Below are 18,057 nucleotides of genomic sequence, written 5' to 3' on the forward strand. Positions count from 1 at the left end.
GAAAAAAAACTCAGATCAGAGTTCAGGAGTTTTGCCCACCTCCCAGTGTTGGTCCAAGAATCCAGGATGGGAGTTCCCTGGTGGCTCATTAGATTAAGGACCTGGTGTTGTCACTGCTGTGGCTCAGGTTGCTGTTGTGGTACTGATTCAGTCCCTGGCCTGGGAACTTCCAAGTGCAGTCCCACCGCCCCACACACACAAAAAACCAAGATGGAAAACAAGAGGCCTAATTTCAAATCTCAATTTTGCCACAGGCAAATTAATTTTGTTTTACACTTTGGAGGCTCCATTTCCTCAACCAGATACCATATGGCTGAATCATTGAATATTATTACGATGATTATAATCTAATGTATTCTGATCCTGGGCAAGACTGAGAGGGGCAGCCTTAAAATGATCCAAATCAAGAGCAGCAAAGGCATTAAGGGGAAGACAACTAGAGGTCAGGCAATCATGTGGTGGTCTTTAAATTCCCTCTAGTGATGCCTACAAGGAAGGTGCTGAGACCCAAAACTTAAACCTGAAACGAGGAAAGAAGAAGGGGTCTAGGGGAGAGAAGAGCTGCCATCTTCTGCCAGCAGTGAGCAGTGGTCATAAAACCCCTGCTGTGCCTAGGTGGGTGTGATAAACACTGCGTAGGCATCTTCACTCATTTCCTAAACCTTATCTCTGTGAGCACACTCATGGAAGAGTCACAGAAGGCTGGAGATGTTTATGGCAGGTAGTTATTTTGGTAGGTGTGCTGCTGTCCTAAAGGGAGAGGAAAAGTGGGGACAAAGAAATAAGAACCAAGGCCCAAGAGTCACTGCTGGGGAGGTTTCCTGGTAGAAGAGCAGGATGCTTCCCCCACCCCTTTTTCCTCTAATTTTTAATCCAAGTATAGTTGACCTGCAATATTGTATTAGTTTCAGGGGTACAACACAGTGAGGCCATATTTTTATACAGTGTAGTTGCCATCTTTTCAGCACACCAAGTCACAACACTATGCGCTATGTTCCCTGTGCTGCACCTTACATCCTGTGACTGACTTACGTTAGAAGGAAATACGAAGGTTGGCACCTCTTAATCCCCTTCGCCCATTTTGCCCACCACAAGCCCCCACCATGACCACTAGTTTCTAATTCGTGATTCTGAAACCGAGTTTACTTAACAGGTGAAGCATGACTGACTTAGCGCCCCAGTGCAGAAAACAAGATCACAGACCTTAAAATGCAAGGTTTAAGGGTCTTTTTCCTCTCAAAGCCCACTCTTTCACTTTAAGAGCAAGAAAGTTACAGAGAGAAGAAACCACACCAAGCTTCTGCTCTCAAAAATGATCTATAGGTACGAGCTTTTACCAAAGAATTTCTATGTCAAATGATTTAAAATCCCGAGGAAGCCTTAAAAAAAAAAGCCGAAAGGTTTAAGTGTGTGAGAACAGCACTTCCTGCCAGAAGGATTTCCTGTTTCAGGCAACCACAGCGGACCTTGTGGGGAAACATCCGTCTGCAGCCACAGCCCAGCTCCACAGGCCACTTCTCTGTGCTACTCACCCTTCCTCCCCGACAAATGTGACGTACAGCTTATTTCTCTGCAGGTCTTTTCTGGAATAGCCCATAATCTGATTAAAAGCATCTTCGAGCAAGTGATCTCTTCTGATAATTAACCTGCCATAAGGAGACAATTTGAAAAACATAGATTATTTCCTAATTCTTATCTTTCCAGAACCGGATATTTGTCATTTAACTTCCATTTACCACAAGTAACTCGGCAAAAAGTGGAGTGACTTGCTGTCATTGCTATCTGCAATAAAGCACCCGTCTGTCTTTAACTCTCAATAGCATTAAACAAAAGTTACATCAGAGAGTCCTTGGTAAACAGAGTACTCCACCTAAGACCTGTCGAAACAATGCAAGTGTCCTTTCTGAATGATCATATCAATTTATCCCAGAAGGAAAATGATTATAAAACAACACATACACAAAAGTTGTTTAGTAAAGGAAGAGCAATCCTATGAGGTAATGGCTTAAACCTGAATGCACCTAGACCAGGAATTCAATTCCTAGGTGCCTAGAGAGATGACTATGAGAACAAGAAGCACAGGAACACACAAATTCTCAGTGTCCTCCAAAGCAGAGGAGTTTACTACTATGCTTAATTTAGTTTTAAAATTAAGAGCATCTTGGAGTCCCTAGGGTACAAATGAATCATATTGAGGTTGATTAATCTACTTGTGACAATGACAATTAAAGTCATCCTTAAACATGTATCAATTTGCCCTTAAAGCAATAGTAATGGAAAGGGAGATGCTAGGGAGTCCGAAGGCATGAAAGCCTGATCAGCAAGACCTTGCATAAGTGAAACTCAGAGAGGTATGGTGTTTGGGGCACATTGATGTTTTTTGCTGGTGATGAAAGGGGAAGCTGTGAGTTTAATTGAGCAAGCGCTGCACTGAGGTGGGGGTGAGGGGGCAGTGACCTGTGGGCTGTGGGGCTGGGGCTTCTCTTTGGCACCTGGGACACAATGGTGCTGCAGTGCAGACCCTCCCTCTTCTGTCCTCTCTCAAGTGGCACTGTGATCTGTAGCAGGGACATGGGACAGGGTGGAGGTGGGGTTGAAGGGACTTTGGGTAAGTAGGAAATTCAGATAATTTTAGGCCAAATAACGTGATTTTCAACGTCCCCATTTAAAGAGAGGGGCACAAATAAAAGCAGAGTCAATATTCATGACATATTCCACTAGACAAGTGAAGCTTATTATTATTTTGGTCTTTTTTTGTTTTTTTCTATGGCCACACCCACGGCATATGGAGGTTCCCAGGCTAGGGGTTGAATCGGCTTTTAATTTTGCCTACATTTTTACATGAAATGTGGTCGTCTCTTTCCTGTTTGTTTTAAAAGCTTAAGCTAAACCCTGCTTAATTCCAGAACTATGCTTCAGATGATCCTGTAATTTACACATGCTAAAATAATTATGGCGACGAAAACAAAGAAAGGCTGGTCATCCCAAGTCACACTCAATTTCCTACATTCCCAATTGCATCCCATCCTTTCCCCACCCACAAATCCTATGGTTTGCATCACTCTGACTTACTTTAATTTCCCTGGGCCTTGTCCATATCCTTTAGTCTCTAACTTCCTGTAAAAATTCCTCAGTTTGGCTTCAAAGTCTCGCTTGTAAGGGGCGGGAGCCCGGGCGTTGGCACGCTGAGTACCTGCAGTAAACCACACAGAGAGGAGGGCATGGATTTGTGCAATGTCCTGGAGCTCATCACATTACCATGAAAAAAATACTACCTGGGGCTGAGACCACAGTTACCAAGTAAAAGGAGGCGACACTTTTAGATTCCTGCACTTTTTACCCCTCCAAGGCAAAAGCTATCACAAAGCTTAACCAGGCTCTTAGGATGTCTTCCTTGTGGCCTTTTGGTTGAAAATACCAGTCCTGTTTGAAATGGTGCCCATGTGTTAGTCAAATGTGTTCCCCTTTTTGGTTCGCATTAATATGAGTCAAACAGAGTTACTCATGTCTAATGTAACCGTTGAGGGTGGAATATCTTTGCTTGTTGCTGAGATGATATCGTGGCAATTAGACAGGAAGTAGACAGGAAGTTACAATGTGAAAGTATGTGGTACATACAGCAAGAAGAGTGAGTTTCCATACTTGATGAAAAACCCACAAATACGTCTTTTAGATATGCACCGTAACTAAGAAACATTATAGACACACAATCCCATACATTTCCTCTTACAGGGTAGAACAATCGATTTAAAAACAGAATCCAGACGTCATTGCAGAAGGCACTGGTCTCCTGGTTGTGCAGAGTAAACAATACTGTTTGTTGCAGTCTTAATAAGTGCCAAGTACTGTGATTATCTACAGAGCATCCAAAGACATTCTGCATGTCATTCCATGGCCAGCATCATTAATATAAAATGTAAAAGCATAGTTTGTTCCTCTTTCCACAGAAAAATCTGGCTTTGTATCATACTGTGACTACCCAACCAGCTGAAGTACAAAACTGATGATGAATATGGGAATCAGACACCATGACACAAATACTGGATATTTCCACTAAATATTTCACAGCACAATAAAAGAAACCAGAAAACAAAAATTGTGACATCTTGTGCATTACATACCAATTCAGCTCCTTAAATGTATCTTTAATGCATGAATCAACTAAGCGATGATTACTTGTTGCTAATACTGCATTAGGTTCAGCCAAAGATGCTCAAAATAAGTAAGATCAGGTTGCTGGCGTGGATATCTTGGTTGGGAAGACAGAAACTAGAACACAGCAAACAACTAGAGAATGATTAAGTCCTAAACTAGATGGTATACAAACTACAAAGCAGAAGGAACAAAACTATAGCCCTGGGGCTATACCCAGCCCTATTGATCTATTGTGTTTACAATGTTTTAAAGATTTTAAATGAACTGCCAACATTTAAAAATTAAGAGATTTCAAGTGAAAAAAAAAAATCCTAATTTTGTTTGAAATTTATCTGAGAACCCCTGCAACAATTGGCTTGCATTTCCCTGGGTCTACAGAGGGCAGCTGCCCATTAAGATGAAGCATGTGGGAGTTCCCGTCGTGGCGCAGTGGTTAACGAATCCGACTAGGAACCATGAGGTTGCGGGTTCGGTCCCTGCCCTTGCTCAGTGGCTTAACGATCCGGCGTTGCGTGAGCTGTGGTGTAGGTTGCAGACGTGGCTCGGATCTCGCGTTGCTGTGGCTCTGGTGTAGGCCGGTGGCTACAGCTCCGATTCAACCCCTAGCCTGGGAACTTCCATATGCCGTGGGAGCGGTCCAAGAAATAGCAACAACAACAACAACAACAAAAAGACAAAAAAAAAAAAAAAAAAAAAAAAAAGATGAAGCATGTGCCTCCACTGTGCCAGAGACACTCAGTGACAATGCATTTGAGATCAGTGTTAATGTAATAGTAATAGAAAACGAGGATAAATAGAGGTCAAAAAGGAAAAGACTTTGGGGAGGAGATATTATTGGAATCAGGCCTTCTAAACACAGGAGAATGTACAGTTCCTACTGGGGCAGGACAGCAAGAGCTGGAATGAGCATTGCATGTACATTTCGAAGATACCGAGGCCACCTTACTAAGCAGAGCAGAGGGCAAGTGCCGGGGAGTAAGCAGGAAGTGAAATTGGGTCAGAACGTTGGTCCCAAGTTCCAAGAAGAATTTTTTAAAACCTAGCAGAAGTGTGGGCATGATGCAGTAAGCAGTGGGAAGCCTGTATAGGTTCTTCAGCAAGGGAACAACACACAAGTGGTGTTTTATTTCAGAAATGATTTTCAGAGTGTGTGGAGTGGATTAAGGGTGGGAAGCCAGAACAGCAAGGTAGGAGAACCAGTTAGGAATAGTCCCAGCAATGGAGGCCTGAGGGGATGGACACGGGCCAGGACTGCAGTGACTCAGAGCAACTTGTACAGTGTGAAATAAGAATGAGCAACAGTAGATAGGCAAGGAAGAGAAACAGGAAGCTCTTGTGGTAATATAAAGCTTTTTAAGCAATAACAATAGCTGTGTTTGTTAAGTGTCTGCTCTGCATTAGAGATCATTCACTTTACATAGAGGATCTTGGGAAAACCTCACAAGTCTAAGAAACTGGCATTATCATTGTTACCATCATCGCCGCCTTGTGACTAAGAAAACTAAAGTCATACGCTAATGAATGGGAGATTCCGGATCTGAGCCAGGTCTATCTGATGCTAAAGCAGTGTGGGAAATGAGGCTTGTGGACAGGGCCATGGGAAGCTTTATACACATGAGGCTGGAGATGACAGCTCTCCAGGTAGATATACCCTACAGGCACTTGAAAATATAGTACTAGAGATCCAATGTGAGATCAGAGATCAGAGCCACGCTTGTGGATTAAATGAGTTCTTATATGTGCCAGATGGGACTTTGTGCAGTGCTTGCTGCCTCAGAAGCCTCCTATAACTGTTAGCTATTATTGTTATTATCTGTGTAGCCGTGACTACTAAAGACATGGGGAAATGTATTCACTTCAGGGATGGATTCGAATAAAATTGTCTACGGATCTATATGCCCAGAGTTCCACTGGCATAATTATGAATCTTTTACCCAAAGAGCTAAGAACTATGCCATAAAGGAAACAAATAAACTTGACCTTAAAGGTTTGGGATGAAAGAAGACTCTGAGGCAGTGGTTCTCAATCTTGACTGAACATTAGAATCACTTATGAAGCTTTTAAAAATTCCAGCGTTCAGGCCACAGCCAGGACATATTACATCAGAATCAGTGGGGGTGAGACCCAGACACAAGTGTGTCACGTAGCTCTCTAGGTGATTCCAATGTGCAGCCAAGGCTGAGAACCACTCTCTCCCAGAGGAAGGTCAAATGTAACCAATGAAACACCCGGGCATCATCCAAGGACCAATACAGGGGGGGAGTGCTTCCTATGTATTTGAAAGGCATTATTTGCAACATGAAGGAACATGATCTGTGTGAACTCCAGGCTCCTCTCTTGCTGGCGGAGGGACAGAGCAGTGCGGCACAAGTACAGTCAAGGCAGCAGAATAAAGCTGTCACTGCTGCAGTCTAAGAAACTGCAGACCAGTACACCCAGACGGTTAGCTCAGAAAGCAGCCACAATGAATCAGCTTTCAAGAGCACCGTCACTGATAGGGAAGAGGAACAAAAGACTGAAAATCTTTCAGGACTCAAAAGAAACATGATTCTTTATGAGTTGATTACTTAAAAAAAAAAAAAAGCACATATACTATTGCTGTGTAATTTGAGATGCTTGAAAGGATGTGGGAAATGCCATAATGCATTCCATCAATATCACTACAGACACTTAATAAAAATTAGCTCTGACTCCATTTATGCTCTAGGTAAGGGAATTCAATTATGGAGACTCTGGAGACAGAAACTGTTAAATGCAAAAATTCTTTTGCTAATAGTGCTATTATGAAAAAATCATTTATGACACATTACATCATGGTTTAAAAACTAAAGTAAATTATGCTGGGTTGGCCCTTGTCAAATTCTTAATATAAGTCAGGTGCGGCTGCCAGGAAACTCCAGGGCAGAAACAATGTTCCTTCCACTTTGGAAATCAAAAATCGTCTTGGAAATTGAGCTCACAGAATTGTATAAGAACCACAGCTGTAAGTGAAGTTCTAGGACCTAATTCTCTTACAGGGAATGGTTCCAAAAAAAAAAAAAAAAAAACCAAAAAACTCCTCTCTGATATTAAAAAAAATTTCATTGCAATAATTTCTGGAAGATGCCATCTTCTGGAACATAGCTCAAAAATAGAAATTAAGGAAAAAAACCACCTCAAAAATTGCTGACACAAAGCACAAGCAAAGGCATTTTTGCTTTATTCTCTAAGAGTAATAAAAGGCCCTCAGGTCACTGTTTTGACCTTGTTGATGCAACATTTACATAGCATTTATTTAAAAAAAAAAAACCAACTGGATAATCTCATTTTTCAAATGTTGGCAAATTAAAAGCAGTTTATTGAGAGGGGAAAGGTGGAGGGTATACAAGTGACAGGCATCCTCTGAGAGCATGAGGAGTGGGAACAAGAGAGAGAAACAACAACAACAAAAACACCAGGCTATTGTGACAGAGACAGTATTCGGTTTTCCTTCGGTCTCTGAAATCACAATTCCCCCATCCTCACCCACAAAGAGAGCCTCCTTCATTTGTACTGCTCAGTTCCTAGATCATCTTTGTGGGCCTTGGCAAAGAGAGAGGATAGAATACTTTTTCTAAAAACATGATTAAAGCTACTTCAGAGACTATAGGAAAGAAGAGGGAAAGGAGAGGGAGAAAGAGTGGGAAAGGCACGGGGGTGGTGGGGCGAGACAGACAGAGAAGACAGGGAGGGAAAAGAGAAGAGAAGGGAGGGGAAAGGAAGGGCGAATATTTGTGACAAGAGCAGATGAGACAGGCAGCAGCTGGGATGCTAAGACTTGGGAGGGAAACAGGGTCCTTAAGGAGCTGCACTGTGTGTCGAGAGAAATAATTGCCTCAAACACCCCCTGCCCTCCAGATAACCTTCTATAAAGACTAAGGAGCCTTTTGAGTGCTCTCTGGTCCGTTCCACTTGCGTAGAGGGTGACCTGGTGCTGTACAGTCTGGTGCTGTGTCGTTCTGTACAACGATCCCCCTAAACCATGAAATACCGTCACAGCACTGCGAACAGGGAAGCGGGGAGAGATGGAATGTATTTATGAAAGGGTTTCTGCCCATGGTGGGTTAAATAAATTCTCTGATGTCATAGCCTTGGTCTGTGGCATATTCACAGGATGAGCACATCTCCAACAATGTTAGATAAATTAGGTGTTCTTGTATTTAAATTCCTAGAAATGTGCGGCTACTAAAAGTCCCTAAATAAACTTCTTGGTCCTATATTTGGCATCAGGAACCATATGGTAATTGGAAAGATCTTTTCCTTCTGGCATAGCTGAGGTCGGGGTTGGCAATATAACGGTCCTAGAAAAACAAACCTTCACATTCCAAAATTTTGACAAATTTTAGGTGAGCGCTCTAACAGCTGCAAAAAAGCAGTGAGTCAAAGTTTCCAAAGCCCCCCTCTCTCCTGCACTTGAAACGACATGTAAATGTGCTTGGAATGAGGAAAAGTGGAAAGTTTAGCAGGTTCCTAGGTGTTCTGAAAAAAGATCATTAAAATTTATGATGGTCATAATCTTCACGATATTATTCTCACGCCACCAAAGGGAGGAACTCTAGTCACAAGAAGGAGGATCAGACAACTCTAAAAAATCTATTTGAAATGTTTTCATAGAACTTGAGGAGTACTGATAGAGAAGAGCCTATTTCACTCAAAGCAGCAGAAGGTTCCTCCACAGGGTAAATGAGGGTAGCTAGTCCCTTTTTTTTGTTTTTTTTTTTGCCTTTTTTTAGGGCCAAGGTTAGCTAGTCCTGCCCTTGTATCATGTGGAATTAGTTAAGAGTTACTTCCATTGATATCAGGCAGTACATCCCAACTTCAAGATCAAATAAAGCCCACTGAAATGGAGTAGGCCAAAAATATGGAGCTGATTCTTCCTGAAAATTAAAACCACCACAAACACTGCTAGCAATTTAGATATATTTGGGTTAGACATGTCTTTGGAAAATGTTTAGCTCTCAGTCTGCTTCCAGAATGCATGTTATTACCAGCATGGATTACTCATGTACATTTGTAATGCTACGTGAACAGAAGAAACAGCATTCAAAATGTGGATAGAGTCTCACAGGTCTTCAAGAGTATAGGACTTTGCAGGGCTCAGAAAGGACAGAATTTGGTGATTTCTCTTTTTCGGGGATGATGGGCCACAGAAAAGGTATGGAAAGGACAGCTTTGACTGGAATAAATAATACTCTGCTTAGTTTCACTTCTTTAACCATAAAGCATGATGTAAAGGGACAACTGATTTAAACCCCCTCATAAGTTCTCATTAAGACAGGTCAGAATGATTAAATATCTAGGCAGCCAATTCTGCAAATCAGGAAGAAACAGATTCATACATACCAGTGTGTGTGTCTGTGTACCTGTTATTAGTGGTTCAAATACTGATAAACTAGACTTCTCGGATTTCCAGAAAGAAAGAAAAAGGGATAAACTAATATTTACTAGATGCTTATCATGTTCTAGGCATTGGGTGAAGTGTTCTCCTTCAAATAACCATGGGAGGTTAATACTATTATTCTCATTTTAATGAAAAAGAAATTCAAATTCAGGAAAGGAAGTAAATTGCCCCAAATCACACACAATTGGTAAAAGATGGAGGCCAGCTCTGGATTCCATTAGTTTTTCCCCTGCAGCTTTAAACTTACATGTAGAATCATATACTTAACTTCTTTCCATCTTGTTTATCATCAAAATAGGTGTCCCCACTTGGCTCCAAAGTGGACCTGTGCTTTTGCCTCCAGTGTCCTGCCTCCCCATGGGCTTGGGCTGTGTTGACCACTGCTTCTTTGGCCCACTCAACAGACCACGTTCCTTCCATCCACACTACCTGACTACCTGAACTGTGTGCGTGCACACAGACACACACACTCAACTCGCCCATCCTAAAGCCCCTTCTTTATTTCTTCTTCTTCTAAGTCCTGCCTCATTTTGCTCTTTTTCATTTCCATGCTTCATGAAAAGAGTATTTTCCACTCCTGTTTCTACCTGACCTCTTCTTACATCATTCTGTAACTGGTCACATTCCAGATTATGACCTATTAATTCATGGAAACTGCTTTGGCAAAGGCCATATACAACTTCAAGTTTACTTAGATTTTCACATCTAATGGCCTCTTCTCAAGCCCCATCCTTCTTGAATTCTTTGAATTTTTGGCCCTGCTTGCCACTCCTTCCTCCTTGAAACCTGGCTTCCCTGAAAAGACTTTCATAATCCTCTTCCAAAATCCACTGGCTCTCTTATTTCCACTTGCTCCCTCAGGACCGTCCCTCCCCACCCCCCAAATACTGGAGATCCTCATGTCACCATCTCCTTTGTTCTCTTCTTTTCACTGACTTGTCCTCTCTGCTTCCTCTGATCTGCCCTATGGGCTTCAACTGTCACCACTACACCTGTATTCCTAGCTGCTAACCTCTCCTGAGCTCCAAGACTGTTTTCAGTTCTCTTTGAGTATCTCCAGTTGGATGGCCCAAAGATTCCTCAACAAAACATGTCCAAAGTCAGCCTTCTTTAACCACTCTCCTCCAGTCTCACCTTCTTCCTTTCTTGACAAGTGGTGTTGCCATCTGCCTGGCAGTCTACATGGTGAAGGGCTAAGAATTTGCCTTGACTCTTCCCTATACGGACTCAAAGTTCTAGAATCTCTACATCCTCCACAGCCTTTGAATTAATTCCTTTTTATCCATTACCCTTTTTCTGCCCTTTTTCATGTCACCCAGGTTCATGCAACAGCCTCCCAGATGGTATATCTAACTCTAGTCTCATCTTCCAATATATCCTCCACATTGCCACTAAACTGAACTTTGTAAAACAGGATATAACTGTTTGTAAATTTTCCATGGCTCCACATGGACTACAAAGTAAAGCTTCAGTGACCAACTGATTCTAACCTATGTTTCCAACCTGAGTTTTGAGAAATTGCCTTCATTCATATCTATGAGTTTGTCCTAAGGTACTTTCATGCTTCTGCAGCTTAGCTTAATGCTACTCTGTAACTTAGAATGTCTTCGGTCCTTTGGTCCACTTGGTAAAATCTTATCATTCTTCAAGGGTCTGCTTTATACCTATTGTCTCACCTTACCCCATTCCCATCCTGAAAAGAGAATTGTTCCCACATCTGTGTTCCCATACATCTCTTCATTACAGGACTAACCACAGAACTTTTAAAGTCACTTGTTGACTCACTGCCTCACCATGAATTTTCAAAGACAGAGACTCTATTAATCATATGTGTAGCACCAGGGTCTAATTCAGTGCTTGGATTGTAGCTGGATGCTCAATAAATCTGTTAAATGAACAGATTAATAGATCTTTTTCTGTTTGTGGTATTCAGTTAGGCTGTAGCTTCATTATGATACCAATATGTGGAAACAGATGTTATATATCAAAGAACATAGAGTATATTTTAGTGACACCTATGGAGTTTGGGTTTCTATTAAAATAGCTTTAAATTCTGATAGCTCCTACAGTGTGAGCAATATATGGCAAATAATTAGAATAAATATAGCTGATGTTCCTTAAAAAAGCTCATTTGCTAAGCTGCATTTTCTACCATTTATTCATCCATCCACTCCTTCATTCACAACATACCTCTTTCCAAAGCAATTTAAACTTAAAATTTTTAGCTTGTTTCATCTATCAACCATGCATCACTGGTCTTCCTAACTGCAGAAGTGCAGTTAGTGACTACTGGAGGCAAAAAACTGTCCAAGACCATTAAACTGATTAATTTTAATTCTACATTATTTCTTAAAAGTGGAGATTTCTTGTTATTATTCACTGAATCAGTCTCCTAACTAGAACTTTTTAAATCCAAAAAATAAACAGAGTATTGTGTGCCTTAATATTTTCCAAGACATATTAGGCACCACGTAACATAAGTAAATTCCAAATCTGAGTGTTTCATGCTACTAACATTTATCTTCCTCTTCTGGAATGTCATTACCTTCCGGTCAAAATGAATTCCCATGGCAACAAGCCAGTTTTAAGAGACAGGAAATGCCACTCAGTATGTACCTCTGCTGACACTACAGATGTACCCAAAGGGTTGCCCTACTGTCCTTTATGAGGACAGCATCTGACTGAAGGATCGCTCAGAGAATTCACTGTGTGGAGCAGGCAGACTCACCTGGCGAGTTCTGGGGAGAGGACACAGGGGAGCCACGTGGGGACTGACAGTAGCTGGGATGGAGTAAGGCATGTGGAGGCACGTATGACATTATCTCTTCTTCAAATAAACTGGGGAAAGACAAGAAACAAAATGCATACTTTAGCCAAAGAGGTGAGTAAATGCTTTATTTCCACAACAAGTAAGCCACTCTGGCTCATTCCATCTGAGGTCCAGTTTACATCCCAAAGAAAGCATAAGTAATCCTTGGACAAACAATTGGCTGGTGCAGTTTTTATGAAATTTGTGGTTATGAGCCTGTTTTCCCACCAACTTTGGACATATGACTTCTAGCCTGCCACTTTAATATGTGAGTTTGATTTTACACGTTCATTTGAAAATAGCCTGTGTTTTTTACATTTGAGAAGAAGATTCAAACACAAGAGACAATGTTCACTGAGAACCCATAATAAATACATCAAGGGTGTTCTACACCTTCATTCCAAGAAGTATCCAACAGGGTGTTAGTCTTCAAAGAGTGTAGTATTTCAATGCAGAATTAAAAGCAAGATAAAATACCTCCTAAATAATGACAACTGCTAAATAACTGGCTTCCTCACTTACTCTGGCTTTATAATATTTTTCAAATGTGAGGTTTCTGATCTTATTCAGTCCAGTGTCTTCTTTCTCCTCCATACTAAAATTTTTATTTTCTTTCTTTCTTTCTTTTTTTTTTTTTCTTTAGGACCACACCTGCAGCATATGTAAGTTCCCAGGCTAGAGGCTGAATCAGAGCTGCAGCTGCCAGCCTACACCTACAGCCTACACCTACAGCCATAGCAATGCCAGATCTGAGCTGCATCTTCAACCTACACCACAGCTCAGAGCAATGCCGGATCCTTAACCCACTGAATGGGGCCAGGGATTGAGCCCATGTCCTCATGGATACTAGTTGGGTTCGTTACCACTGAGCCACAACGGGAACTCCTGAAATTTCTATTTCTAATACTCTCCTAAATGACAGTAACCAGGGATCTGAGAGCTTGGAATCCTAGGCTTTTCATCAACTGTTATGACAAAGAAACACACTATTGATTATACTAACCACAAATATACATCAACAATTTGAGTACTTGTGTGTTTAAATTAAGAGGTAGAAGTAGGTTTTCTTCAAACTTGGTCAGCTCTACAAATCTGTTGCTTGTTTTCAGAAAACATTGAGACTAATGTTTAATGGCAAAAGTTCAGTCTTGCAGAGACTTAAGGAAAGGACTCCTAAGGGTTATAGCGCTGGTTTTCAACTGAGGCAATTTTGTCCTTCCCCACACTCTGGGAACACTGGGCCATGGCTAAGGGCACTTTTGGTTGTTGTTAAGTGGGTGAAGGGGTTTCTTTGGCATCTAGTGGGTAGAGGCCAGGATGCTGATAAACATCTTACAAGATGAAGAATTTAAGAATAGCTCCCTGTGAACAAAGACATAGCCAACCCAAAATGTCAATACTTTTAAGGCAGAGAGACCCTGCATTATGGCAATACAGTAACAACTGGACAATTATTTCTCTGGTTCTTTATTCATCTGCACACATCTGCTAAATCAATAGAGCAAAAGAATTTTTAGACACTCACATTTTTTTTTTTCTTTTGGCATATGGAGTTCCCAGGCCCAGGAATCAGATCCAAGCAAACTATGCCTCAGCTGTGGCAACGAGTGATCCTTTAATCCACTGTGCCAGGCTGGGGATTGAACCTGCCTCCTGGCACTGCAAAGACACTGCTGATCCCACTGTACCACAGCACGAACTCCTAGATACCCTATTTTTTAAAGCTATGTTTCTAACTTTAAACTAAAAAAGTCAAAAGATTTGGAAATAGAAACAGTAATTGTATTTGTAATAAGCAAATTAAGCCCTAAAACAGTCAATTCTTTCTCAATAAATCAGTAACCATTAGAATAATGTGAATTTTAAATTGATTGCTAAGGAAAAAGGCCATGAAACCGTTAATACTACGAAAGTCTAGGAACTCATAGCTAAGTTAATTAAATAATAGGCATTGGCACCCTCTCCTCAAACATCTATGCCTGTACCCTTTGCTCCATGACACTTCTTATTTCCTTTAAAAACAACTGATATATAGAAGTCTTTCATATTGAGAATTTTTTTACTTAAAAAATTTAATACAGAAGAAATAGAGAATAACATAAAAATACTCAATATACATTGTCCAGGATTAATAAATGTTAACACAATTACTTTTGCTTCAAACACACATGCATATTTATAGATGTATTTCTATATCTACATACATAGATGTATCTATATATTTGTGTGTGCATGTGTGTATGAAGTCTGTTTTGATCTCCTCCATCATGACTTTAAAGGTATCCTTTCTCCATAGTTTGATATTTTGCAACATATGTATAGATGAATAATATATAGTGTTGCCTTATGTGTTGCTAAAAAATTACATAAATGCTTTATAGGTATATTGCATTCTTGATATATTCAACAATGTATTTCTGTTAGCTTCCCATGCTGATATATATAAGCATCTAGTTTATCACTTTTGCCTGCTATGTAGTAGTCCATTCTGTGAATGTAACAGTTTATTTATCCATACCTTTCTTGACAAATATCGACTTTTTCCCCAACTGTGTGCTTTTATTAATAGTGGTGTGATAAATATCTTGTATATATCACCTTGTGTACATGTAATAGAGTTTCTTTAGAGTTTCTAATAGACTTTTGATATATATATATATATATGGTATATATCAAAAAGCAGAGTTGTTTAGTCATAATGTATATACGCTTTTTCAACTGTATAAAATATTGTCAAATTGTCCTCCAAAGAGGTTGTAGGAATTGCAATTCCTCCAAGTCCAGGCAATATGGAGTTCCTATTTCTCATTTGGAATAACCAGACTTTTTTTCTACTTTCAAATCTAATAGTGTTAAAGAGTATCTCATTATTTGAAATTGCATATTATGATTACTAGCATCTTTCTATGAGTTTACTGGCTATGCATGCTTCAAATCCTTTGATATACCTTTTTATACCCTGTACTCAGTTTTCTCTCAGGTTATTTCTTTAAATTCTTTCAAGTGATTTAAAGGCATGCTTTCGATATTCATGATATCTTTGTTTTATATGTTGTGAGCACATTCTTCTAGTTTGTTGCCTTTCTTTATGGCTTTGTATGTGGTATCTTTCATTTCATAAATTTAAAAATTCTACTGCATACATAACCAAATGTATTAAGCACTTCCTATATAAACTGTTAAAGGTACACTTTTTAAAAGTTGAATCAGTGACGGAACATATGAAATAGAATAATAAACAACAATACAAGAAAGTTATTTCAAAATTCTTGGGTTTTATAATAGATGTATTGGAAAATAATCATAGATGGATTTATTTTGAAATGAATGATTTCCCAGAGCTATATCAGCACTACATTGCAACTTGTTGATATCAAGCCCATTTGTACCAGGACTGATTTTCCTTTTTAAGAAATAGAAATATATATATATATATATATATATATATATATATACACACACATATATATATATATGCATATAATAAATAAAATATAAGTACATAGTGTTTAGCACAGGGGATATAGCCAATATTTTAACAATAACCCTAAGTGGAGTAGAATCTATAAAATACTGAATCACTATGTTGTACACCTAAAACTAATATGACATTGTAAATCAACTATAGTTTAATAAAAAATATTTAATTTTTTACCTTATTTTATGCCCACACCCATAGCATATGGATGTTCCCGGGCCAGGAAGTGAATCCAAGCTGCAGCAATGGCAGATCTTTCAATCCACTGCGGCAGGCCAGGGATTGAACCTGTACCTCGACAGTGACTCGAGCTGCTACAGTTGGATTCTTAACCCACTGAGCCACAGCAGGAACTTCTAAAGACATTTTTATTAAAATGTAATCCACTTAAACTACAAAATTCACCCAAGAAAATAAATATTTTAAATAGAAAAAGGAAAAAAATAAAGTATGAAACCAGACACAGATCCTGCTGTATAGCACAGAGAACTATATCCAGTTACTTGTGATGGAACATGACAGAAGATAATGTGAGAAAAAGAATGTATGTATATATGTGTGACTGGGTCACTTTGCTGTACAGTAGAAATTGACAGAACACTGTAAATCAACTATAATGGAGAAAATAAAAATCATAAAAAAAACAGACACAGAGACTCCATCTATGTATCCAATGAGTGCACTGCCTGTGTTTATAGTTATAGTTATGATTAAAAATGACTCAAACTCCAAAGTAAAATAAAGACTAAAGAACTGAGAGTATTCTAACATGTTTAAATAATCATTAAATATTATTTATTAAGCATGCACATGTAATACATTGTGTCACAGTGTATAGTTATTAAAATAAATACATTTGCTCATCCAAATGAAATTAAAGTCTAGAATTAAATAACATTATTCGTATGTAATAATTATAAAGCTATTATATACGAGTGAATTTCTCACACTCCTCCAAAGGCTCATTAACTTCAGAAAACATGATTATTTTCCCAAAAGGGGAAAAATGCAGCCTTGATCTTTAATTATAAATCAGTTTTCAAATATTTTAAAATTCAACCACATAACACATAGAAAGTCACACAAACTGTGGTGTTTTCCAATGTATAAATATTCTAAACTATACTGTAACTCAAAATATTTAGAACTATACCACTTTAAAGATTATTTAGGACAGGTGAATGATAATCATGATTTCTGTTTTGTAATCATTTTTATTTTTACTAATTCCAAAAGTAAAATTCCTTAGTTTAAATAAAAAATCCTAGATTTCTAGAATGAATCAAAAGAGTACTATCTTAGCCAGAATTTGTAATGAAACTTACTATTTTATCACCAACCAAACTATGGTAGAAACGTCATATTCCATATTAACTGACACAGAGTCTTCAAGAATACCTCGCATGCTACCTCCTGCTTTCAGAACTGGCTCAGAAGACCACAGCTGAGAGTTATTAAAATAATAAATACATTTGTTCATCCAAATGAAGTTAAAGCTGGGCTTTGGCTGGGTTCAAGTCCCAGCACGTGGGTTCAAGTCCCAATCTGAGTTTAGGCTGGGTTCGAGTCCCAGCACGTGGGTTCAAGTCCCTCCTGCTTTCCGAACTGGTTCAGAACACCACAGCTGAGTATTACAGTTACCTGCTGTAGGTAGCAGTACCATCCAACCAATAAAACTCAGCCTCTGCTTTGAGTTAAGGCCTTGTACTGAGAAGGGACCACACCCACCAATAGGTCTTGCTCAGCATCAAGTGAAGTGAAATATCTATGGAAAGTGATTGTATCCCAACTCTATGCTCCAACTATACAGTAAAAGAAAGTAACTTTTTGGTTTGGGTTTTACAAATACGGCAACTACCAAACAGGCAGTTAGAAATGGTTAGAGTTAAGATGATAATCAATAATAGGAATGAGACTGTTAACACTTGGGGATAAATAAAACATTGCTTGATATGGTCCAGCAGGACTGCCTTTTAATTCTATGGAGGTTATCATAGTGGGTGTGCCAATCACTAGATAGAGCAAAAGCATTATTTTACTCTGGCCTCCTAAATTTGAGAGATAACATCAAAAATGAAAAAGTCTCTTGAAAGCTTGCCAGTTTCCATTCTAAACTACTCTAAAGTTTAAAACCCAAGCTCATCTAACCGTCAGAAAAGAAAATGCAATTGGTCAATTCTATGAAGGGCTACCAGG

At 39.3% G+C, this 18,057-nt stretch overlaps 1 protein-coding gene across 12 annotated transcripts in view; it reads right to left on the reverse strand.

The window, feature by feature from the left end:
• The window catches only part of HECW2 (HECT, C2 and WW domain containing E3 ubiquitin protein ligase 2), a 448,428-nt gene that overhangs the window by 40,303 nt on the left and 390,068 nt on the right, over positions 1-18,057 (reverse strand). For all 12 annotated transcript variants that reach the window (XM_084998042.1, XM_021074544.2, XM_021074543.2 and 9 more), the window contains 3 exons: positions 12,303-12,412; positions 3,073-3,193; positions 1,533-1,646 (listed from right to left, as the gene is read on the reverse strand). In XM_084998042.1, coding sequence (XP_084854168.1) covers positions 1,533-1,646; positions 3,073-3,193; positions 12,303-12,412 — 345 coding nt within the window. The remainder of the gene's footprint in view (positions 1-1,532; positions 1,647-3,072; positions 3,194-12,302; positions 12,413-18,057) is intronic.

The sequence above is a fragment of the Sus scrofa genome, chromosome 15 (assembly GCF_054392235.1).
Source record: "Sus scrofa isolate SSC_HxYL_T2T_F1_AM1 chromosome 15, Sscrofa_HxYL_maternal_Yorkshire_Landrace_v2.0, whole genome shotgun sequence".
NCBI lineage: Eukaryota > Metazoa > Chordata > Mammalia > Artiodactyla > Suidae > Sus > Sus scrofa.